The sequence below is a fragment of the Synchiropus splendidus genome, chromosome 9, assembly GCF_027744825.2.
Source record: "Synchiropus splendidus isolate RoL2022-P1 chromosome 9, RoL_Sspl_1.0, whole genome shotgun sequence".
NCBI lineage: Eukaryota > Metazoa > Chordata > Actinopteri > Syngnathiformes > Callionymidae > Synchiropus > Synchiropus splendidus.
The window spans coordinates 8,151,590-8,175,187 of NC_071342.1; the positions used below are offsets into that span (position 1 = coordinate 8,151,590).

General features: G+C 48.0%; 3 protein-coding genes across 8 annotated transcripts in view; 1 reads left to right on the forward strand and 2 right to left on the reverse strand.

Annotated features, from left to right (window-relative positions):
- fam13c (family with sequence similarity 13 member C) overlaps positions 1 to 5,972 on the forward strand; it is an 18,045-nt gene extending 12,073 nt beyond the window's left edge. The window contains exons 11-20 of one of the 3 annotated variants that reach the window (XM_053874340.1): positions 872 to 1,061; positions 1,830 to 2,079; positions 2,244 to 2,376; positions 2,842 to 2,923; positions 2,999 to 3,198; positions 3,263 to 3,346; positions 3,425 to 3,529; positions 4,497 to 4,699; positions 4,775 to 4,876; positions 5,193 to 5,972. In XM_053874340.1, coding sequence (XP_053730315.1) covers positions 872 to 1,061; positions 1,830 to 2,079; positions 2,244 to 2,376; positions 2,842 to 2,923; positions 2,999 to 3,198; positions 3,263 to 3,346; positions 3,425 to 3,529; positions 4,497 to 4,699; positions 4,775 to 4,876; positions 5,193 to 5,319 — 1,476 coding nt within the window. In that variant the 3' untranslated portion in view covers positions 5,320 to 5,972. The remainder of the gene's footprint in view (positions 1 to 871; positions 1,062 to 1,829; positions 2,080 to 2,243; positions 2,377 to 2,841; positions 2,924 to 2,998; positions 3,199 to 3,262; positions 3,347 to 3,424; positions 3,530 to 4,496; positions 4,700 to 4,774; positions 4,877 to 5,192) is intronic. The other 2 variants (XM_053874342.1, XM_053874343.1) reach the window with 2 other exon arrangements.
- Positions 4,914 to 23,598, reverse strand: part of phyhiplb (phytanoyl-CoA 2-hydroxylase interacting protein-like b) — a 26,546-nt gene continuing 7,861 nt past the window's right edge. For all 4 annotated transcript variants that reach the window (XM_053874348.1, XM_053874345.1, XM_053874347.1 and 1 more), the window contains 4 exons: positions 14,602 to 14,798; positions 13,272 to 13,446; positions 9,879 to 9,996; positions 4,914 to 8,104 (listed from right to left, as the gene is read on the reverse strand). In XM_053874348.1, coding sequence (XP_053730323.1) covers positions 7,564 to 8,104; positions 9,879 to 9,996; positions 13,272 to 13,446; positions 14,602 to 14,798 — 1,031 coding nt within the window. In that variant the 3' untranslated portion in view covers positions 4,914 to 7,563. The remainder of the gene's footprint in view (positions 8,105 to 9,878; positions 9,997 to 13,271; positions 13,447 to 14,601; positions 14,799 to 23,598) is intronic.
- LOC128764545 (uncharacterized) lies at positions 10,020 to 13,126 on the reverse strand. The gene is made up of 2 exons (XM_053874344.1): positions 12,320 to 13,126; positions 10,020 to 12,113 (listed from the first exon to the last, which is right to left on the reverse strand). The coding sequence occupies exons 1-2, from the start codon at positions 12,607 to 12,609 to the stop codon at positions 11,195 to 11,197; spliced, it is 1,209 nt and encodes a 402-aa protein (XP_053730319.1). The 5' UTR covers positions 12,610 to 13,126; the 3' UTR covers positions 10,020 to 11,194.

Sequence of the window (23,598 nt, forward strand, 5' to 3'; positions counted from 1 at the left end):
GTCTTTTCGACCCAAATGAGCAGTTATTTATCAGGGGGGTATCTATGACAACAGAGGCCGTGATGCAGATTACTGCGTGCCGCTGTGCGTGTGTGTTTTAAGGTGTGAGCATCCACATGATGTGGGCTTCTTCACGCCCGCCCCTCCCCTCCCCTGCTGTATGACGCATACAGTACTTTTTTATCAATGAGAAGCCGGGGAGCGTGAGAAAAAAAGCCTTTGTGCTGGAGATGAAAGAGCAGGACCCCCAATGGCTCTCATGGAAAAATGTCCTCACTGCGTTGGAGCTGCAGAAGTACGTCGTGCTGTAGCTCTCAGCCAAGGTTACGTGACTCAAGGGGTGAACATGAAATAGTCTCAAAGGCACACTCCGGCAACGTTGCTGTGGAAACGCCTCATCGTATAGAGTACCTTTCCGCTCCTCCTCCCGCGCTTGCGCACACCCCCACAGAAGGACACGAGTGGTATTCCCGCCGCACCCCTTCTCTCATGCGCGATGAATAATCCATGTGTAGGCAGTTCAGCAGCACAAGTGCCGGGAATGCCGAGGAGGAGCACCACCATTCAGGCTTGAGGTTTACTGCTGAGATAATCGGACATCCGTGGGTCAGGATCCCACGCTGGACTGTGATGCGCCTGGATCTGACTCATCTGCTTCTGTCGCCGGCTGAGACCAACAAAATCATTGACCTGTTCTTAAAGCTGCTCATTCTGCCGGGCGACATCCCACCGGACCATCTGTCAGTCCTGCTTATAGAGATGGATTTTGAGGACTAGCACGGGAATTCTGAGGGGCACCCAGCGATTGCTCCCCCTCTTTCTGACTTCACCTGTCTGCAGACCCGAAGCCATGTTCTGCTTCTGCTTCCAGAGTCCCTCAGTGAAGCTACAAGCACTGGAGGCTGACTCGGGTCCTCTGTCGGCACCAGACGATCCACAAGCGCCGGACAAACCCTCCATTCTTTATCAGCCCATGAGCAAGGAAACCAGCCTGCCGCTGAGCCACAAGCCGCTGCTGCACTCATCACCTGCTCTGGACCCGGTTGACTCATCTCTGCCTGGTGAGTAGACTGACAGAACAGCTCTGGAATGGTGCGGCAAAAAAATGGCAGGATGTAATCTGTTTCCCAGTTTGTGGCTCCACCTTCGCTAATGTAAGTTTGGCAACCTGTTTAGTGCAGGATCAACATTTCTCTGCTGGGTGTGTCTGTAAGTTGTAGAGGTACGGTGACGACGAAGATGACGCAGCGAGCGTGACTATAGTGCGCAGTCCAGAATGGCACCATCATGTAACCTTTAGATAGAGTGGTATTCTAGCTGCAGCAGCGAGCGGTGACTGAAATCACACTACGGCTCTGGAATCCCTGTACACGACTGGATGGTATAAGTTCATTGTGTCACACTGACATATGATTTATATAAATGTTGAGTTGTTTTGATCATTACAGAAATGATGTTAAACCAATTGATGACAATATTTTCTTCTGCTCCATCATCCTCTTCTGTCATTGTTTCTCCACACGAAACAGTAGTAAATTGTGATTCTAAATTGTTACTGATTTGTCAGACACAAACTAATAACCTTAAACCTTTTACTTCAAATGCAACCTCCAGGAATGTCTATATGTGTTTACTCTGTTTTACATCAGTCAGAAATTCATGCACCTAAATTTATCCAAAATTATTTTGGTGGTGCTTATTATCGCTTAGCTATTCTTGCCACATGAACTTTTCATTTAAGTCTCTAGCTGCGATGAAACTAACAAAAGTTCTCTAGTCTGATGGATACAAGTGTATGAGACTATTGTCTGACTCGTCCTTGCTCGCAGTGGCCAGTCCTTCTCCGGATTCATCCTCATCCAGCCTGGTTTTCAACACAGTTTCTCGCCCCGAGGGTCTTCCAGGCGACGACAGGTTGCCGGGTTCCCCAGACTTCAGCAGCAGCCCGCTGCTCTCCAGTCTCACCACGAGCGACTGCCCCGTCCCCTCACCGAGGTGTCCCAACCTCAGCCACAGTCTGCGCTACAACTTGGACCCCGACACGGCCCCGTCTCCTCCCTGCTCGCAGCACATCCGCATGTAAGTGGCCCCTCGAAGAGACTGTGTGAAGAGGCATCCGAGTTGAGGAGCTCGGATCAGCTTTGTTTCTGGTTGCTAATATAAAGTGATTCTGACTAACGCTTGTGAACATTGGTGCACTGTCATGTGGGATGGGATTTTATAAAGTGCCACTGTGTCTCCAGGGCTCGCTGCAGCAGCCACACCGAGCCAGAAGAGGGCTCTCTGTCCATCTCCATGCTCAACAGACACATCCACACTTTACGGAGGAGAATCAGGCGTTTTGAAGAATGTTTTGAACAAGAGAGGAACTACAAGGTGATTCATTATATTCATATAACATCAGTGTATATATATATATATATATATATATATATATATATATAGAGCGAGAGAGAGAGAGAGCTCCTTCTAGAAAAGTTTCGAGACCACATTTGGGAAGCCGGTTTGTTTGGACACGTGGAGTAGAGAGAGGATTCATAGCAGAAGAAGGGGAAGATACCATTACGCTCTCGCCATTGAATGTGAAATGGCGCCCTCTAGTGGTGAATAAGAGACATTTTCTCTGACATGACTTCACCTCCTGCGTGGTCTTCTCATCACTTTGTGTCCTCATGCGTGATGATGGAGGGGAAAGTGAAGTGAATGATGAATTTTTCCGAGCACCAGAGGAAGGTCTCTCATGAAACATTAGTGCGCAGATGTGGAAGTCCTTGTCGCTTGCTTGTATTTTTCATGTGTGAACCTGTGGGAGGACAATAAAGCTCTGTTGTGTTTCCTCAGCCGGCTCACAATGACAAGACAGCACATCCGGAGGTGGCCAGGCTGATGAAGGAGCTGCTCAAGAGTCGGAAGCAGCTGAAAGGTCGGCTGCTGAACCCGTGACCCTGCTGTTACTCTGACCCCTGTTTGCTCATGTTGGTCATCTTCTCCTCCGTAGAGCTGAAGCTCAAACAGTCAGTCAAGGGTGCCAATGCCTGCAGGTCCAACACTGACTACAAGGAGGCGCGAGCTGGCTCTGAGCTGCAGCAGCGCAACAACAACAGCAACAACAAACCTAACGTGGAGGAAACCTTCAACATCATCACCAACCGGCTGATGGAGCGGCGGCGAGACCTTGGTCTGCCCGACAGCATCAAGGTGGGAGCCTGCTCACTCTTCTGGGGTGGAACTGGAGCCTGAGCTGGGTCTTTGTGCTTCTCAGAAAATGTCCCACAGCCAGATGACGATGGAGAAGACCAGCCTGCAGAAGTGCTTGCTGTACTTTGAGAGTCTGCACGGGCGACCGGTAAAGCTTCAGTCAGACGCCTCCACAGCATTAGACCTTTGACCAAGGTATCAGACGGCTCCTGTTTCCTGTTCCCAGAGCTCCCGGCAGGAGCGGACTCTGATGAAACCCTTCTATGATCGATACCGGCTCCTCAAGCAGCTGCTGCTCTCATACGTGACGGCCACCGTCATCACCACTATTGTGAGTCGTTTCACTGTCTGTCTGCGCGGTCGAGCTGCTGCTGACCGATGCTAGAGATGGAAACCTGCAGGAGGAATCTCTGGTGTGTGTCATGAGAGAGCTTCAGGTCTGAGCTTGGACCATGGCGTGGCTTTCGCTTGGTTCAGTTTGAGACCCCTGTTCGACACCATCGTGCTCTCTGAAAGCAGCAGTATTTTGTTGTTGTTGTTGTTGATTCTTTTTTCAAATTGAGTTACATTTATTATTGATTAATATTTTAAATTGAAAAAAACAACAACAATAAAACAAGAGAAAAGTACAGTATGTTAAAAAAACTAATTTTTGCTTTTTGCTTTTTTTTAAAATAAAAACAAATTATAGCTACTTTTTTTTGCTTTTTATTGAAGCAAAATCAAACCCTAACCCTAGAAACTAAATACAAAATATTAAATATGTTTTTTTTATATGTTTAATCACATTTACCTTAAAATTTTTAATTAAGAAAGCAAAACTGAAATCAAAATTTCAAGATTATACACCTGCTTTTTGTTTTATTATTAAAATAACACAAACTAACTTAAAAACTACAGTAAAATGTTTTTGCTTTTTATGTTTGAAAACTGTGGCTCTGTCAAAAAGGCTTTTGAATAAATAAAAAAAGTAATTAAAACTATTTTATAAAATCGTAATTTTCACAAAAGTTTCGTATCATATTTTGGTAAAGAAGATATGAAGACTTGACCCTAGTACTTGACCTAGTATCATTTTTGTACCCTTTATGTGTAATAAATGTATGTTTTATATTTTTCTGTTTTAATATTATTTCAACAAGTATTCCTCGTTATCTATTTAAAATGTTTTTATTAAAATGATGAATCAACTTATTAATCACTGCATTAAAAATGATGGGCGGGGTGACCTGCGTGCTTGGTGTTGGCTCGTGTCATGTCATAAACGCTGCAGTGATGTGGTCTTGTTGTTCTCTCAGGAAGAGGAGGAAGACTCTGATGAAGAACAGAGAAGTCCACGGCGGCAGCAGCTGTGGCTGAAGTCATGCAGCTACGCTTCAGAGGACTCACAGGAGCAGCCGTCCTCAGAGATCTCCGAGACGCCGCTGGTGTCGCCTCTGGAGGAGGTGAAGTGCGTCCAGCCTCAGACCATCACCATGGCAACCCTGCATGAGGCCTCCAGGTAGCGCTGGAGTCAATAACGTTTGCGCTAATGTGCGGTGGAAGGCAGCTCAGAAAATGAGTGTTTTCCGAACAGGGCGGAATTACTGGACCACCTGCGGACGGCTCGCTCGGAGAAACGCCGACTCCACCGAACTCTGCGGGAGTTTGAGGACCAGTTCTACTCCGAGACCGGCAGGTAACAGACCAGTCAGGAACCACAACACAGCAAAATATTACACTCTTCGGAGCTTTATTTTCTCTTTTCATAATCTTGTAACATTTTTTTTACCTATGTATTGTGGGGAAAAAGAATCCACAAAATAAAAGTCACAGTAATGACAGTGAAATATCCACGATATTAGATCACACAGAGAAAAGAGATGAGCTGTACAAGGTTCTACTGTACACGTCCGTCCAGCCGTACATTACTCGCTGTACACAGAGAATCCAGTAAGGCAACATGGGGACTATCAACCAGTGGCTCACCCGACTTTACGTCCTTCTCCGTCCAGGGTCTGTCAGAAGGAGGACCGCGGCCCGATGGCCGAGGAGTACTGCCAGTACAAGAACCTCAAGGCGAAGCTGCGGCTGCTGGAGGCCCTGCTCAGTAAACACCAGGACTCCACAGAGAGCAGTTGAGTTTCTCACAGTGGGCTTTGAATGAGTCGTAACATGCCGCTCCCGTCACGATGATGCACTTTACATGAGCGACGGCGGTCTGAATGAACGGCGGGCAACTGCATGTCCAAGTCCCGAAAGCACATGAAACCTGATGTAGCAGAAGTATGTTGTGTAGCTCCAAATCAAGGACAAGAATATCATTTCAATGTTTGACATTTCTTCTTCTAAACATGGAGTCAGGATTTTAAAAAGTGCGACCATCGAGTCTGAGCCCAACGTTTAGGATCACCACAGTACAATCCGAGGAACAGTGAAGCTGCTGAAAGAAAAAGTGGCAGAGTCTGGTTCTTTTTTCACTGAAACGAGTGTTTAGTGTCCTGAACTTTTGGCTCTACAATCCTGGCGTCTGTGCGCATCTGTGTTCGTCTTACACTGTGCTGTGATATGCATCCAAGTCAGTCATGTTCGCCTCTGTGTGTATGTTGGTGAACGTCAGCATCTCAGTGCCAGATATACTTTTCTAAGTTGTGTTTAAGATGCTTATTAGAAGTCAATTCCCTCCGACGCTATTATCGATCAGAGCTTTCTTGTGCACTTCTGGTTTATATATATATATATATTCGATATCTATATATTTATATATGAATGTATCAAAATAAATATTTTTTCACATTTATTCTGCTCAGCACAGTTGATTCCTTCTTTCACTAATGACGACAAAAGCATGTTGCAGAGACGGTTGCTATGGTAACGATACTGACAGCTTTTACAGTCATGCTGCACAGAACTGCATCATGCTTGTTTAAAGGTTTACTCAAGTGTACACTTGATCAAAAAAACAAAAACACATTTCAGGGGTTTGTTGCTGTTCAAATCCCCACAGATGGTTTCAAACCTTTGGTTCCCACAGGACAGTGTAGTACCAGGTCATGCCACAACAGGGAGGAGGTAAAGACGCTGCAGTGTGACCGCAAGCCATAAGACAGCACACGTGACCACACAGCGTTTCTGCAGACGTCAGGAGTGGGAGTGCTGCTTTAGCTGGATCTGATCGTGTCTGCAACAGCAACAGCAACAGCAACAACAGACCTGTCCACTTTGCTGACAGCAGTCATGAAGCCAAACCGCAGTTTACACTTGTTTAACACTGAATCTTTGGTCTTGTAGTGGACAGCTCCGGTGTCTCTGATCATACACCGGACAGTGCTACAGGTGAACCGCTGCTCTGATGGTCAGTGACTTACTGACTTTTAAATTCAGATTTAAAATGCTGCGGCGACCTACCAAGACGAAGGTAAAACCAATGAGTAGAAAGCTCATGAGATGAAAGGCCTTTATTATACAGTTGGTCTAAGGTCTTGTTTCAGTTGCTCAACCTTTGTGATCCTGACTGGCTCCGTGTTAGGGACCTGTGCAGGTTTCGCTTTTAGACAACCAGTAGCGTTGTCTAGTTAACAGTGTTGAAGTTTGACTGTCGCTTGACAATAACCAGTGAAGACGCTGTGGTCAACGATGCCGTGGCTTTTCTTAAGATGAACATGGCTAAAGATGTTCAAGGTTAAAAACGGTGTTGGACACGGGGCATGCAGGAGTGGAGGGCCAACCAAAGGTCAATAAACTGGATCACTAGAAACTCATTCAAAGATGATCAACGAGCGCCATCTGGTGGCGATCAAATGAACTTGCTCGTCACTTGTGCATGCAGTAGTTTTCAAAAGTAACACGGTATATAAAATATATTAATTTGTGTTTTGGAAAAGTTGCTAGCTACTGATAAAGGTGTGTTGTTTTTCAATGTCGCCATAGCGTCCCCTAGTAGTCACTACAGTCAGCAGAAGTGGTTGTATCGTACGGTCCATCTAGTTTTAAGTGGCGTCTCGGCATGTGACATCATGAGTCTAAAACGACAGTGTTGCGTGCAGCAATCCCACAAAGCAAAGTGGTTGAGACGAGAAAGAAGGGTGAAGTGCAGGGAGGGTTGGAATGTTCTGCTGTATGAAGGTTCACAGTTGCTGCTGTTCTGGGCTTCAGTTGAAGGTCTCTCAGGAAGGAAAGGTTCAGTCTAACAGTGAAGGAGAGTCCAGTGAGACCAGGGGGCAGGTGACTCTGCCTTTTTTCTTTTTCTTTTTTTTCTTTTTCACCCTTGGACACTTGTTAATGAGCAGGTTGGAGTGGGACTTGATCGGCTGCTTCATGCATGGTGTACTGGTTCATCATGGCCTCCAGAGTGAAGGTCGCTCCCAGTCGTCTACATTCTGGAGCTCAGCGTCCCACGCTGATGTTGCAGGTCTTGCAGCTGGGGTCTTTCTTGGCGTTAACAGTAGATAAGCTCATCAGCTGGTGCCCGCTGATCTCCGCCACCGAGCCCAGTGCCAGGTCCACAGGCTCCGTGTAGATCACCTCCAGGATCACGTCCTGGGCGTGGTGGAACTCCAAGCCGCCGTCCGCGCCCCTCTGCTTGCAAGTGAGGAAGCGGTTGTCGGTGATGTCGAGCGCCGGAAGCCTCTGCTTGCAGAAGTCGTCGCCTCTGGAGCCCTTGGGCGCCAGGACCAGGATCACGTAGTGGTAGGCAGTGTACATGCAGTAGAAGTCTCCAAAGTACAGGCTGGTTTCGGGGTTGAAGAGTGCGTCGGCCTGGACCTCGAAACGATGGCGGCCGTAAGGGGAGTCCTGAGGAGGCTTGCCGGTGTTGAACTCCGTGTTGCAGCTGAAGAAGAGGCCCTCCAGCTTGCCACTGATGGGGGAGCCGTGACTGCCGCTGTTGTCCTTCACCAAAGGAAGCATCCGGTTCTCCTGCTCCTCCCTGCAGGGAAGCAGCAAAGCCAGTCAGCCTTTACTGTGGTGATGGGCAGATGAGGTATCACAAAACAGTCTCCTAATTTTCAGAGCCCACCAGGTGGCGCTCTTGGTTTAGAAATAATGTGAGGTCTCAGTGAATTAGTTGTTCAAGTCCAAACATACATTACAGCAGACAGCGCCACCTGGTGGGCTCTGAAAATCAGAACACTGTTTCATGAAACCTCAACAATCCTTCAATACCTGACAGTACACACATTGTACTCGCGGGCCTCCAAAACTCATGACTACATCTCAGAATCAGACTGAAAACTGAAAAGCTCATGAATATTTGTGCTTCAAGAAGAAAAAGCAGTGTGGCCAGCCTCAGTGGTGATGGTAGTTTTTTGTGTTTTGATGCTAAACACAGAAGCCTTTAATAATTTCAAGGAGATGTCTGACTCTGTTAACATTTCCTGACCACAGAAGGGCCTTTACAGAGCAGCCTGTACATAACATGAACAAACTGTTTATTTCGGCCCCCAGTAGTTGTGGAAACCCCCCGCCGTCCCCTGCGTCTGCCTCATGAAGACAAGCGGCGCGACACAACAGGGGCAAAGAGACGACGTGTTTTGTCTGTGGAGTAAATCTGAGCTCTAAAGCTTCAATTACGCAGCGTAATTACACTGGAATCACATCAGAGGGCGTCATTATGTGGATAATGGATGAGGCCGGGATGTTGTTGAAATATGACCAGGCCTCCACCGAGCCAAGCACCCGCCGCCATGTTCCAGTGACACAGTGGCAGAGCAGGGAACCGACTGGAGATTGAGTCCAACCCAAATGTGTGTCACGCGCTGAAGAGCTCATCAGTTTACAAACAGCACAGTCAGCAAAGAAACGTTGGCAGAATTCACTCTAATGTTCACTAAGCATCTGGTCCACTACACAATCTATGAACCGGACCTCCATCAGTGTCTGCAAAACGTGAGCCGCCGCTCACATGTGGAGCTCGGGTCCAACTAGTGCTCTTGAGTTCTCATCCTTCCTTGTTAGCCCTTTACAAAGGCCCCAGGCTGAGCTGGTGAAAAGCTTTTCTTCCGTCTCAGCTACTGACTCATGCCAACGTCCCTCTCCGGCTCCTCTATTCAGAGGCGCACAGCCATTCACCGCAGTCACATGGCACATTGGAGGGGTCAACCGGGTTGCACTACAGGAGGTTACAGCACGAGTGTCTTCCGGATCTGCTCGCTCCCCTGCAGGAGGTCCACTGACACCAGTGGGTGAAGGGACCTGGAGGCCAGTGAAGACGCCCCCACTACAGTCTCCAGCTGGGACTCACACGGACTGCAGTGCAGCTGAGAAGATGGTGATCCTGCCTCGTAGTTTTCAGCCATTGTTCTTCCTACCATTCTGACAGACAGGTTTGACTTCCTCTCACTGGCTCCACAGTCCCAGGCTCACATCAACTCAAGGAGCTGAGGGTGTTTTTGGAGCACTGCAGCGTTTCAGGTGGGCGATCATGGCACAAGGAAGTGAGACTGACAGGAAGCACAGTGAGAAGCTGCTGCAGATGATTCAACTGCACTGACAGAGTGGCGGTGGAGACATGCAACAGGCACCTGCAGTGACGTGCTGGTTACCCACACAGGGCTTCGACACACTTCAAAGGAACCACGTCAGGCTCAGGACAAACAAGAGAAACGGAGCCAGTGCACCAGCGCTGACCTCAAACACAGACCTCCTACCGCTTTAGTCATCACGGGAGGAAACCAGAGGATTGAATAACAGCAGCAACCTACCTGGCGTGGTCGAAGTATTCTTTGTTCTGGTTCCTGTAGAAGACGGAGAAAGGCAGCATCCGGCCAGCGATCACTTCAGCCTTTTCCAGCAGCTGGTTGAGATGCACCGTGGAGTAATCTGGAAACAGACGAGGAGCTTTTTTTTTTAACTGCTCATGGAAGAAGAGCAAAGGTGCTGAGACCTTGTGTTCCTTTTGGCAGCCGGAATCAGTGACATCAACAGTCAAGTCCTACACAGAGAAGCAGCCACACCATACCATATTTATTTATATAGCACTTAAAAAAGCAATAATAAGTGCCGTACAACTGTAAAATCAGGATAAAACTAACATTGAAAACAACAAAAACAAAACATGGCAGATACACTTAAAAAGTGCTAAAAAGATCAGCTGTGCGGTTGTATAAAAGCCAAAGAGTAAGAGTGTGTTTTCTGTGTGTTTCGGAGGTGGACAGTGATGGTGCCAGTCACGCTAACATGGGGAGGGAGGGCCACAGACTGTGAGAGCCCGGTATCCTCTCAGTTTTAGGTACCTCCAGGAGCAGCTGGTCAGTTGACCTCAAGGACCACGGAGGAACATAGGGGGTTAAAAACTCAACTAGATACTGAGGGGCGAGACCATTTAAAGCTTCAGAAACAAACACAAGAACTTTAAAATCAATCCTAAAAGTCACAAGCAGCCAGTGAAGAGAAGCTAAATGGGGGTGACCTTTTGCGTGACCCTGGTGAGAACCTGGCTGCAGCATTCTGGACCAGCTGCAGACGGGACAGGGACGCCTGGCTAAGTCCTACAAGGAGACAGTTGCAGTAGTCCACATGATGAAAGCATGGAGAAGCAGCAACTCTACTCTGAGTCTCCAGCAGATGGCAGAGGTCCTCACCCAACCTTTCAGGGACAGAAGTCACTCGGGCAGCCAACGTTTGCTGCAGACTTGAGGGGCGTCCACACCAAGCGAGACTCATGTGATTCATGAGAACAGCTGCGACATGTTTAGTGGTGATGCGTCGGTGAGGCTCCACTGAACAGTAGCTTTATTTTCAGAGGCCACCAGGTGGCACTGTACAAAATGTTTGGATTTCACCAACAAGTTCAGTGAAACCTCACATCATTTCTAGACCAAGGGCGCCATCTAGTAGCCTCAGAAAAGTAGGGTACTGTTTCATAGTGTGTCTTGGCCCTTATGTAAGCTTTAGCACCCGAAAATGTTCTTCCCACCGTCCTGGTGACTCCTAGTCTCAAGCCAGTTTCATCTGTCCTGACAGCAACTCAGTGAGCACCAGGAAGAAAAGATCACAAATCAGCAGTTCAACAGCAGCTTTATTGAAGCTGGACACTTTGATCAGCAGGAGCAGGAGGGTGGCTCTCAGAGGAGCCTTGCTGCCTTGGAACTATGCCCTCAGCAGAGAAGTACTCTGTGAAAGTCTCCCGCACCCGGACGGCCTCCCTGCTGTGGTTGTTGGAGGCGACACGACTGAAACTTGTCAGCTGCCCCTCAAAAGCCGGCAGGCTCTCCGACATTGGTTCCTTGTCCTCTGATGTCATCATCATGAAGTTATGGAGAACGCAGGTCGCCTTCACACACTTCTCCACAACTTCAGGGCGGATCACAATCACACGTCGATACATCCCCCACTGAGATGAGAGGATTCTGAAGGCGTTCTCCACCACCAGCCGAGCTCTGGACAGACGGTAGTTGAACGTGTCTTTATCCCGAGCCAGCTTCCGTCCAGGGTAAGGTCTCATGAGGTTCCTCCGCAAAGGGAAGGCCTCGCTGCCCACAAATACATGAGGCTGAGCTCCTTTGTGCTCAGCTCCTGGCAGAGGTCGGTCGGCAGGCAGACGCAGAGAACCGTCTCGCAGCGCCTGGCCAAACGCCGAGTTAGCCAGGATCCCACAGTCACTAGTTTTCCCATACCCACTAACATCTACCAGCCTGAAGCAGTAGTTAGCATCCACGACAGCAATAACAACCAAAGAGACCGTCCTTAAGTGTGGTGGGCATTTCAGCACCACATGCTTGCTGTCCAGAGCTCCGCAGCACAGAGGGAAGTTCCAGCGCTGAGCAAAGTCTTCCGCAACAGTCCTCCAGTCGTCTGTGGAGGGAACCGCCATGAACTCCCCAGCGAGACAATCCCAGATGGCAGTGGAGACCTCGGGGACGATCTTCTGGACGGTGGACACACCCACGTGGAAGCAGTTGGCGATGCTCCTGAAGGAGTCTCCGGTCGAAAGATAGCTGCACCAAAAACAACGTGGATTATGATGTGACTTTTTAACATTCTGGTGACTTAAGATGGAACTTCCACAGCACGTGAACATCATTGCATTGGTGTGAAAGGCAGAGGAAATGACGTGCGCGTATTTAGGTTTGAGTATGCAGTATTTTAAGAGGGAGTTGCAATACTATAGAGAAAAATAACGAGGAACTGTGGCGTGACTCACCGAAGGCAGATGGAGAGCCGCTGCCAGGCAGGGATGGAGAGCCTGTAGTTGGTGTCCTGGTGCGATATCCGGTCACCGAGTCGCCGCAACAAGTCGTCGAACTGCCTGCGGGTCAGTCTGAAGTCCCGTCTGAACTGCGCGTCGTCCACCCGCGGCTCACGGACAGGTGGGCGAACCTCACGGGGCTGAAGGCGCCTCGGGCGAGTGGCTTGGACCCAGAGGCGGCGCTTGCTTTTAAGATACTTCCACAGCAGGTAAAGCGCCAAAATCCTGCGTCTCCGGAACGCCATTTGACGAACGCGCAGCCGACACGAACGAACCGAGCTTTGGGCCCGGACCTGGTCTTTCGGCGCACCAGCTCGACTCGGATGCAGCAAACGACACGGCGATATATGAATAGAGTCCAGTCCTTGCGTTGGAGGAAGAACACTCGACTGAAGACACTGCCGCGGATCGGAAGTAGCACCGCTCACTGCCGGGACGGCGGCTTCTTCGTTGCACAATTAGCCGCGCTCAAACACCAGCTCCGCTCACATCGCCCCCAGCTGGCCATAGTCGGTACTGCGCGCGTTCTCACGGAAAGCCTCTGAAAGCTACAGCTCAGAGTTCAGCCTCCTACCAGACTCATGCTCAGACTCACACTGCGCAGCCCCTTTAAGACTTGACAGTGGTGTGGTGAGGCAGCAGGAAGAGAAGGACAAAGGCGGTCTGCAGGAGATGAAGTGCAGCTATGTGTGTGTGACTTCCCACCTCCCCCTTCTATCCTCCAAGCAAGCAACTCCGACCTCTGTGACCTCTCATCCACTGATGAACAGCACAACTCGGCGCTAATCCCCCTTCCCCTGCATCCCCCTCCTCCACATCTCCATCAATCCCCGCTGCCATCTTCTGTGCTCCTCTGTCCGGAGCACAACGCTGTGTCACATGACAGCGGAAGCTCATTACTGCTCACCAGCTGTGCAGAACTCGACGATTTCACTCCACTCCGACACGGCGTAGTCTCCGTCGTTCTGCTTGGACGCCGTCTGGACCGCCACCGTGTATTCTGTGCGTGGACTCAGGAACCAGTGGCCCCGAACTGTCATGGGCAGAGGGACGGCTTTGGCCACCAGCTTGGTGGGGACGTCCTGCGGGACAGAGGGCAGGCGGTTGGTTACCTTCAGTGGCACACAAGTGGATGGAGCAGGTGACACAGTAGTGCACTGTAGTGTCGACGCCTGGCCGGAGCGTTACAGTGACCAGCCGCTGCCTAGCAACAGAGTCAGTCCAATAATCCATCAACGCCGCTGCACATAGTGGTGTGGGGTTACCAGATCCAGAACTCAGTCCAGACTGAGGTGATGAAATGAGATTGTAAGAATGACCCACTAGTTCAGTGGTCACTGACCGACATCCCCTGAGGGTGTGAGATTAGAGTCAATTTAGCACTAAAAGACTGACGTCCTCTTGACATTTGGCGTCTCAGACGACAGAGTCTGCCCTTCCAAACTCAGACTAAACACCATGTGGTTTAAAAGATAACATCCTATTTCAAATCTATATAGAAATATTTTCCTGTTAGCTAGCTAGTAATGAACACTTTGACAGAGTATTGCAGTGGTGCTGAAGAAATATTACGATTATTACCATGAGAAAACCATGAGTTGAGAACCTGGTTTTGAATGGAATATAACTGGGAAACAAAGTAGAAACCAAATTCATCTAGAAAAGCCCTCAATATTATTGCTTCCTTTATTTTATGAACAGACGTCATTTCATTAGTAGCGACTCAAGACGTGATTGATAGCATTGAGCTCTCTGGGACAGCAGGTGGCAGCAGTATACCAAAGCTCACTGCACAACAAACACAGCCACGTCAGAGTGAGGAATCTTGAGAAGATTTTTGGATCCAGATGATAATCCAGAAGGTTGATGAATCATCAGTAATGTCTTCAAGCTCTTTGGCTAAGACAGACAGACGATCACATGACCTCCTGGGCAGAGGCCAACATTTCATATGTCCCACAGAACACATTGCATGGACTCCCAAAAAATCCAGGAAACACCAGACCAATCGACCAGTAAAGGGAAGCGTTTGTCTGACAGATGAATGTGTGACACTTAAGCAGCTTGATCGCGCATCACATTTTCAGGCTCCACTGCCTTTTCTTCTACAGACTAAATGGTGCGAGTCTCTTCAACATGACTCATCCTCACATTGTCAGCCTGTCTTTGTGTCACGGATAAGAGCACGTCGACGTCTCGACCTCCGTCTGCAGTGCCACCCTTCCACTCATAGCTACCTTGTGCTTGAACTTGTTGGAGTTCTTGTTCTCCTTCTTGTTGAGGTCGATGAAGTAGTGGGTGATGCGCTCTTTGCCGCGCGCCTCCATCTCCCAGCAGATTTTAAACGAGTCGCAGGTGATGTTGCTGATCTTGATGTTCTGAGGGACCGGGAGCTGCTCCATCTCGGAGAGGCTGCCGTCCTGGGAGTTACTACCTGTCAGGAGGCAGACAGACGGGAGATTCATCAGGCTGTTAACACAACGGTTTGAGGCTCACACTTTGCTGCTTTCAAATGCTGAACAATACACAAGCATTTCATGTCGGGTACATTACATTTTGACTGCTCGGATTTCCAAACATTTGCTCTGCTTTGACACAAGCTACAGGCTAGCTGCTCACAGTTCGCATGTGTTTCCTGTCTGGGAATATAAAAACAGCCTGGCCTTTAAACAGACAAACAAATAGCTTCATATGTTTTTGAAGTGGTGTCACTACTGCCACCTGCTTTCCGAATCACCTCCTAGCGATTTGTAAAAATACAGTTAATTTAGGACAAAAATATTGGGTAAAAATATTGCAAAAATAACAAAAAAGAGGGGAATGAAAAGCTTGCTGGAGGGCTGCACTCTCCTGAGTTCCTTTCTAGTTCAACTAATGAAATGGAAGCAACAGAGGCAGATTAAGACAGAGCTATTGATTTAAGCCTTGCTCAGCGGCGCAGTGAAGCTCAAGCATGTCGAGGGTATGGTACCTGCAGACACCATTACAGAGCTAATGTGGTTTATTTTACAAGCCGATGGTGATGTTGATGATGCTCTCTTCACCTTGATGGTGCCTCTGCCTTGTATTTTTTGAACGTGTGGTGTGCCCCCTAGTGGTCTCTAGTGCCACAACAGTTCTTCCATGGACAAGCTCCAAAGACAGAACACTGGATGGGCAGTAGTTGGAGATATGTCAGTTGACTGAGTCGTAGACCAGAGGTCATTTGCTTTCATTTTTGGATTGAAATGAACAAAAATGCAGAGTAACTTTCATGAAGGAGTCTAATATTTTCACAGCAGTGAGTCCCAGAATCCTGGCTGCACTCTGAGTCTCGGCGGATGAGCCGGCGCCTGACCATTCATCAATCCCATTTCATTCAATGCATTCATCTATGATTTTCCCGGTCCAAACACAAACCCCCTCAGCTGGAACTGGTTTTAATGACACGTATCAAAGACTTGAAGGAGCTGGCAGCTATTGTGACTGACACCAGCGAACAAAGACAGAAGCTGTTCCCTCCCTGCTGCTGCTGCTGCTTCTCATGGCAACTCCACTCAGTCGCCTTATTACAGTCAAACACACTTCGCCAGCCTCCGTAGCCAAGCACCACATATGTTGCCATGGAAACACATCGGCCCTCTGCGCACACCTATCCAGAACATATGCAGCATTAAATATTCCCAGCATCGTCGGCTGAATCTCCGGTCCGCCGAGAATCATCCCTCCATCATCAGAAACACGCGGCGCTCTGCTCACATCCGTCCGACCCTGACATTTAGAATGTCGCTGTCAAGTTTCCTGACTTGCATCATCACCATTTCACAGCTCCGGCTCCGGCTGAAAGGCCAACGCAACATTTGTACATGACAATGAACGATCCCGCCCCTCACCAGTCATGAGACTTGAAACCAGTGGGTCTCGGTGGTAGTGAGGGCCACGGAGAGGCCAGAGAAAATGTCAGAACACGCTTCAATTAGTCCTTTGTACAATTAGGCTGGATATGGAGTTTGCATCGGACGTGGTTCCGCCCATTTGGCACAGCAACAATATGCTTTCTGTGCACTCACAGCGGTCAACACCAGCGTGAGTGGAGATGAATGCTGCACAACTTCACTGTCAGGGACAATAGCAGGAGCAGCTGAGTGCCTCGCTGCCCATCAGCTGAGGGGGTGACGGACGAGAGGACACAGCTATTTAGAGGTGCAGCAGACACCCAGTGCATCAAACCACGGGGCTTCAAACTCTGGTCCCAAATAAGTTCTGGACACAAGCACTGTTGTTGTTAAGTCTTTAAATATTTAAGGCTGTCGGGACGTCACTCGGCAGTCTACAGAAGCCTATAGTGGGTCAGTACGGGGTTGGTGTGTGTGGAACCAGGTGACTCAGGTGTGAGGTTTGACCTCGGGCTCCATGTAAGCTGGACAGGTGATTCCCATGCAGACACATACTGAGCCTTGTGAATGAATCCAGTCTGGAAACTACAGTATGTCGCTTGTTTATAACATCATGCAATGCACACATCAGTACAGTGCAGATTTACTGGACACATGAGCAGTTACAGTGAAGCCTATGCAGCTTTTGCACCTCTCAGAAGAGCTGAAAGTGTGGAGCCTTCTGCAGCAGTTCCAACAGAAGAGTTTGACATGGTGTTCTTCTGTCTTCACCCTGGGATTGTCTTGACCTTATTTTCCGGTTCTAATCCGCTCTTTTGGATTTCTAATCTTCCTTGTGAATGTGTTTGTCGTCTTTGTGGCTCAACACTGCTGCGATTCTCAGCCATCTCAAGGGTTTACAGACAAGGGTCAAAGACATGTCGCCCCATGAAGGCCAGATCTCTTGGGGGTGTCTCGCTGGTGTCAGAGGAGAACAGCTGTGCGACTGTGAGAAAGACCATTTCTTGCTTGTGAAACTGTTCAGCAGAAAAGCGAGGTGAGGTCATGACTGCAGCAGCCTCACTAGAGCTGGACATTCCAACTGGAATAAAGTCATAATGTCAGCGTGAAATACAGCAGGCTCAACTCAAGACTACACTCTTCACCCTTGCTCTGAAGGAAAACGTCGAGGTATCGAGGCGGACCATTGTAGAATGCTGAGTCAGCAGTTCAAGTGGACACGGGGGAAAGGGCGATGATGTTGGGCCAAGTGGGCATCAAAGCCAGTTAGACAACCCTTTGCGGAGCTGCTCCCACTCACACTCCTGCAGGGTCACGGCACATCAGCAGTTACTATAACCACTCTCACATTTTGGATGACGCCGACTTCCATGTGACAGACAGCTACACCTCTGATGGGCCGAATATGAACTGGATGATGTGTTTAGATACAAGTCTGCATGCAGAAGCTGCATCCGTAGACCATTCCTGAATGCGAGACGAGAGGAGATGAATTAACTTCCGAACCAGCAGACCGAACTAGACCCGCACCCCACCCCACCCCCACCTTAATTCTCCACTAATCACTGTCTCTAATCACTTTTAGCTGATTAACTCAAATAATCATCTTTAATGGAGAAGAAAGACCGGCTGCTGCTTCTGCAGACGACAATCCGACCGTGCAGTCATCACGGTTGTGAGCTCTCCAGCCTCACACAGTGCAACACAGGCAGGCTACTGGCATGAGTGCAAAACTAGCACCTGCTGTCCCTGGAACTTTGCTCTCAGTCATGTTTGTGAGAGCTCACTTACCCCAAACATCACGCAACAGACGAAAGGCAACCGGACCAGGCAAAGAAAACCTTCTATATATGCAGAGAAGCACAAGGTACCTAAGCAGCCTCATTTCATCGTCGTGACCCCTTCTTTCCCCTGGGATCTATTCACCAACCACGGCAGCCCGATCCAGATTCTTCCAGACAGCAACCACGGCCTCCAACTAAGAGGACTTGCTCCTCATCCCACAAGGCATTTAGTGGTCCCAGTGAGGCTTGCAGGTATCAGCATGATGCACCCAACATCATTTGGTGACGAGATCCTGAGCTCTTCAGACTGAAACACCTTTCTACTCTGGCTGCACCCAGAACTTCTGTCCATAAAAATGCTGCAAACAACTGAGAACAAAGGGACTTCCAGGAGGCCTCAAAATGTCACGGGACACGGATCCAAATGGTGACAAGCACAGCAGACCAGACGGACACCAGGCCACTTGTCTTAACAACCTCCAACGGGATGAGGAGAAACAGAAAAACACAAAACGTGTTCAGGCCAAACGTGCAACAAAAACTAGAGTATGAAACAACAATGGAGCCTCAAGTCAAAGCAGATGTTTTTTAATCATGAATATGAACCTTTTTACGGTCAGCTAACTTCATTAGTCAGCATTGAACCAGGATGGTAACTGAATGAATCACGTTTGATGAGGCTCTGTTCCTCACTCGTCTTTATTTCAGTTGAATTCCAATCAGGGCACATTTATCAAATCTGGAAATATCTGTGTTAATAACTGCTGAACTGCAATCAGGATTATGATTCGTGGAGTAACCTGGATTACATTTCCCACATCAAAGTGGGACTGGTGCCGCAGGATCAGCCTTCAAAGTAGCTTTAGTGAGCTCAAATATGTTACATTGAGATTTTAATGAACACGTGCTCATGTATGATGGGACCTAAACTCCACTGCGCGCAGTCGGACTTCGAAAATCCAGAGAGTGAAAAGGAAGCTGGATTTGGAGGGTCAATGGTGGGACAGGACACAGCTCTGCCAGAAAGTCCGCCAGGTCCAGACCGGCGAGGGTGTCTGACCTTTCACAGAACTAAGCCGTGAGATGGAAAACCAGGAGGCTGGATTATACATTTAAAGGGACATTACAGCTTTTAATTCCAACTTCGTTGTTACTTCAGACTGTCAGAATCGACACAAAGAAGGACAAAAACTGAATGAATCTAATCTAAATCGCAAAGATAAAAGTTTCAAAGGAAGCAGATGTAGGAAATTACACAGAGATCTTAAAGCCATTTTAAAAAGAGAAGACATGACAATAAAGCAGGAAGGCAAAACTGTGAGGAGAAATATTAAATATTGCCACCTAATGTGGGGACAAAACATCATATGCATTAACATATTCGTAAATGTAAAAATATTACCATTTTATACAAAATAAGACCTTTACAATAGAGATTGAACAAATAAATGATACATAATTCAAGCCATTTTTAACATATATATTACTAGACTTTCCTGGCAAAACATTAATCATCAACAGTAGCATCCAGGCGTTTCATTTGAGACCGTTTCTGGACCCTAAACACCTGAATGTGTCGGCACAATGTCGGGGTACGATCTGAAATCTGCTCGAGAGTTTGTTGTTCCTCAGACAGCAGCGTGTCACTCTGTTTATGTCGACAGTAATGTTTTCCTCCGCCGCTCCACGGGGCCCCTCCTCACCTGCCTGTTTACTCCGACAACATTTAATTACACAGGAAAAAGCTGAAGCTGATGCTTACACATCACTGGGAGGACTTCAGACTGAGTCAGCAGTTCATTCAGAGACTCTGCACGACTTAACTCAACATGTTTAAATAGGATTGTTTCAGTTTGGAATTTGAAGCTGAGAAACTTTTCTTTCTCCACACAAAGTGATAGTGAGGGACTCCACAGCTGACAGAGGTTTTATTTATTTTATTTCAATGACTTGCCAAAGACTGAACGCTAATAAAAAAGCATGAGTCAGAGGCTCACTTAGGGCAGAAGGGCGAGGTGCGACAATGAGAGCAGGCCGATCAGTGTCCCGGCCACTGACTGGCTCAGGGAATCAGCACCAAGGAGCCAAGGACGATCAATAAAAGTCGCACAATATCTGTATGAACTCCTGCTGCTGCGACCTCGACTTTGAGGGGAGATCATGAATGGCGGATCAGAATGAAGGTCATTCGGGCAGTAAGAGCAGCCTCAGTGTGTCACACACATGCTGCCGGCATTACACTGCGCCAGGTGCATTCTGATGAGTCATCAGCTGCAATAAGTCGATGTGTGTCAGCATATTCTCGTCGGCATGTGTAACACTTGGGATGTTGTGATAGCTTTAATAAGCCATGTGAGAAGAGGCGCAACTCTGTCTGATGCATTTTTATAGAAATGAGAAGCCAACTCACGACAGGATGAGAACATTGTCCACGGTGCTACTGGTGATGTCATTTCCTCTCTTTCTCATCATGAAATAGCTAGAAGGTGTGTTTGAAGTGTAGCTGCTTGAACATGGAGCACTGGAGTTCACCCTTGCTCACTGGCCCTCTCCGGGTCACGCGTCTGTATTAAAACTGAGCCCTGCTGCTCACTCAGTCTCCTCCAATGACCCATTACGCCTCCCACTAGCTCCATCAATCTCCACCTCTGGTTCCATCATTTTATAATTGTATCTTCCCGACTTTCCCGTCCGCAGGAGATTAAGGATCCTTCCATATGAGACTTTGCCCTTTTACTCTACACACAATCAAACAGCATCACGGCGAAGGTATCGACGCAGCAGATCAATACAAATCCTGTTGACATGCAAACAGAGCTCCTGGAGCAGCTCTCTGCAAGCTTTTGTTCCAGTCTCACCTGACTGGAGTTACTCGCAGCAGAAGACGTTGGAGAGGCATCAGCCTTGTCATAATGTGGCTGATATTTCACAGTTTCAGTGGGAGAAGTTTCCACTCAGACTGCTTGTTTTTAAGTCGCATCTAAAATCGAGACGAAGACAGCGCCCGTCGCAGGCCTTTGAAAAATCGCGGCTTTGTTCGTCTGCGCTGAGACCCCGCTGAGAGTGAGGGAAGCTGCCAACCGGGAAGCATCTTTCTCCCAGAGTCACATCAACAAAAGGCTGTTCATCAGCTCTCCACCTCCAGTGTGGCTTCAGCCAGCAGCAGACTCACCTCACTCATCAATTACAGTCGAGGCAAACTTGCTCGTAGGGTGACTCACCATTTTTCTCTCTGTGGAATCTGAATTATGAAACAATGGACGGGTTTTAGCGCGACTGAAGAGTGGCCATTGAAAACGAGAGTAGCGTCTAACTATCGCATTAGTCTGCTGCTATCAAACACCGAAATCTCAGCTAACTCTCTCAATGATCCGTAGTCAGAAACGGTCGGTTTCCCAGGTCCCAGCACAACTGGAACACACCATTTAAGGTCAGTGACGACTCGTCATTTTATTTAAAAGGGACCTTTCACACCTCTTTCAGTGATTTGACTCCACACTGCTCCGCTTTAAATGTTTGTTAGCAGCAACTAGCTTTAAAGTGGTGCACTAAAAGGCTTTTGGAATAAAGACTTAAAATTGCAAACGACTCTTCAGTTGTTGGTTTAGATTATGTTCTATTCTTGAGGCTAAAGTAGCAACTAACATAACTCGCTGACCAAGCTAAATTCTCTAAATTCGCTTAATTCACGAAGCAGAATTAATAAGCTGAATTATTAGCAGACAACAACTGAGGCGTGACGTAAATGTGAGCCGCATAAAACAGCCTTTCAGTTTGTCGCTCAGTCCTGTTGTTTCTTTCAGAGGGGAAAATAAGCCTGTTGTCCGAGCGTCACCGGCTCGCAGGAAACAGTCGAGATTCTGTTTGCAGTTTGACAGATTCCATTGAAGATGCTGTATCTGTCCATCTGTCTGGAGAGCAGACAGCTCTTGGGCACCGAAAATGGCAGCCATCAATCACTGCAACTTAATCATATCAGCAACAAACGGCCCGTGAGACGTCTGTGTGTTTTTCATTACTGTGCGTAAATAATCAGGATAGAAAGTTAAAATGGTTGCTCGGCGTCTGAGAGGTGAACTTGGACTCTTCTCTCAGTGAAACCACCACAAATGAAGCATTAAGCCGTTTCCCTCCGAGCACAGAAGCAACTTGTTTCCTCCCTTTTGTCTGAGCATTGAAATGCTCCAACAGTTGTGTGTGTGTGTGTGTGTGTGTGTCTTTCATACAACAAGGAACCCCACAGTGGCAGCATGAATCTCCATTTGCAGGGTCAGCAAAGGCACATCAGCCTTTCATGCTGGAAATCAAATATTAATGATAAGGAAGATAAATTTAGAAGCGTGTATGTGAAATGTACACGAGTGGTTTGTATTGATGGAACACAGCTGAAGGGCGTGGCAAAGCAAGCAACACCAACATGAGGCATTTGTGGTGAACTCATCCACACTCTAGTAAATTGACATTTTAAAGCCATATATATTTGAGAAGGAAAAGCCAAGTGACCTTCATTTGCATACTGGATGTTAGTGAATGGAGCACAGTAGGAATCCTGCGTGGAAAAGAAAATCTAAATAAATAAATAATTCCTCTTCACTTGCTCTTATGACTCTGGTTGCACAACAAACTTCGACACAGCTAATTCAGCCTGAATGAATAATGACTTTCAAGGTTTGCTGCGTGAGTGCAAGTGCAGATAGCACAGCAACAACAACAGAAAGTGTTGCTCCATACACAGGGCAATGCGGGTGAGTGAGTGAAGGACACGCTCAACTTCTCCACAAACACCTGCACACAGAAACGTCACAGCTTCATTAATAATTCAGATTTCAGAACGATAGCGGCGGGAGAACAGAGGCTGCTGCCGTGCTGGGGGAGCGTGCTTCACAAAGACTGCACTGTGATCACTTACTGGGGGTCCTTAATGAAGGCCCACCATGGACCCCAGCGAGGGGGGGTGCACTCAAACCCCTGAATTTTACAGTCCAATTACAACAGTCCAGCATGCTTCATCATGAAGCGGCTTCTTGTCCATCCACACTGAGCACTCTATTAACACGCCTTCATGGGCTCAGCTGTGGAACCAGTGGCCTGTGGCTCCGCCTACCTCTCAGACACACCCATCTGGAACGTTTTCATTTATATGTTAAGTGATTTTCAAAAGATATGTGGATCATGAAGACCATCCTGAGCATGAGGTGGGGTCTAGCTCTGAGCACGTCAGCTCCACGGCAGAAGCTAAACCCCATTCAAACATCTCCAGCAGATTATAATTCTCTCCCACATCAAAGGTTGGAACCATGAAGCTATAATCTGCCCGGCCATGCTCATGACACTAAGTGCTTGCACTCATACGTTACTTCTGACGTCATAGAAAGACACAGATCACATCAGTCCAAGAGGTAAAGCTCAAGTTCAGCTCACCCTGAACGTGTTGGTCACACCGAGGAGCATTCATCTTACAACCCACCTCCACCCTAACTCTTTGGGAGGCCACTGAAAAGTGCCCCAAACCTTTCTTTGGCTGTGGGAACATTGGGATTTTCTGCAATTGCAATTGTATTCTAAGCAAAAATGC

What these genes read in the sequence shown, in the direction of transcription:
- LOC128764545 (XM_053874344.1), bottom strand. Translation starts at nt 12,609, where the DNA reads ATGGCGTTCCGGAGACGCAGGATTTTGGCGCTTTACCTGCTGTGGAAG. An exon ending in CGGCTCTCCATCTGCCTTCG is followed by an intron (nt 12,114 to 12,319) that starts GTGAGTCACGCC and finishes TTTTTGGTGCAG; the next exon opens with CTATCTTTCGACCGGAGACT.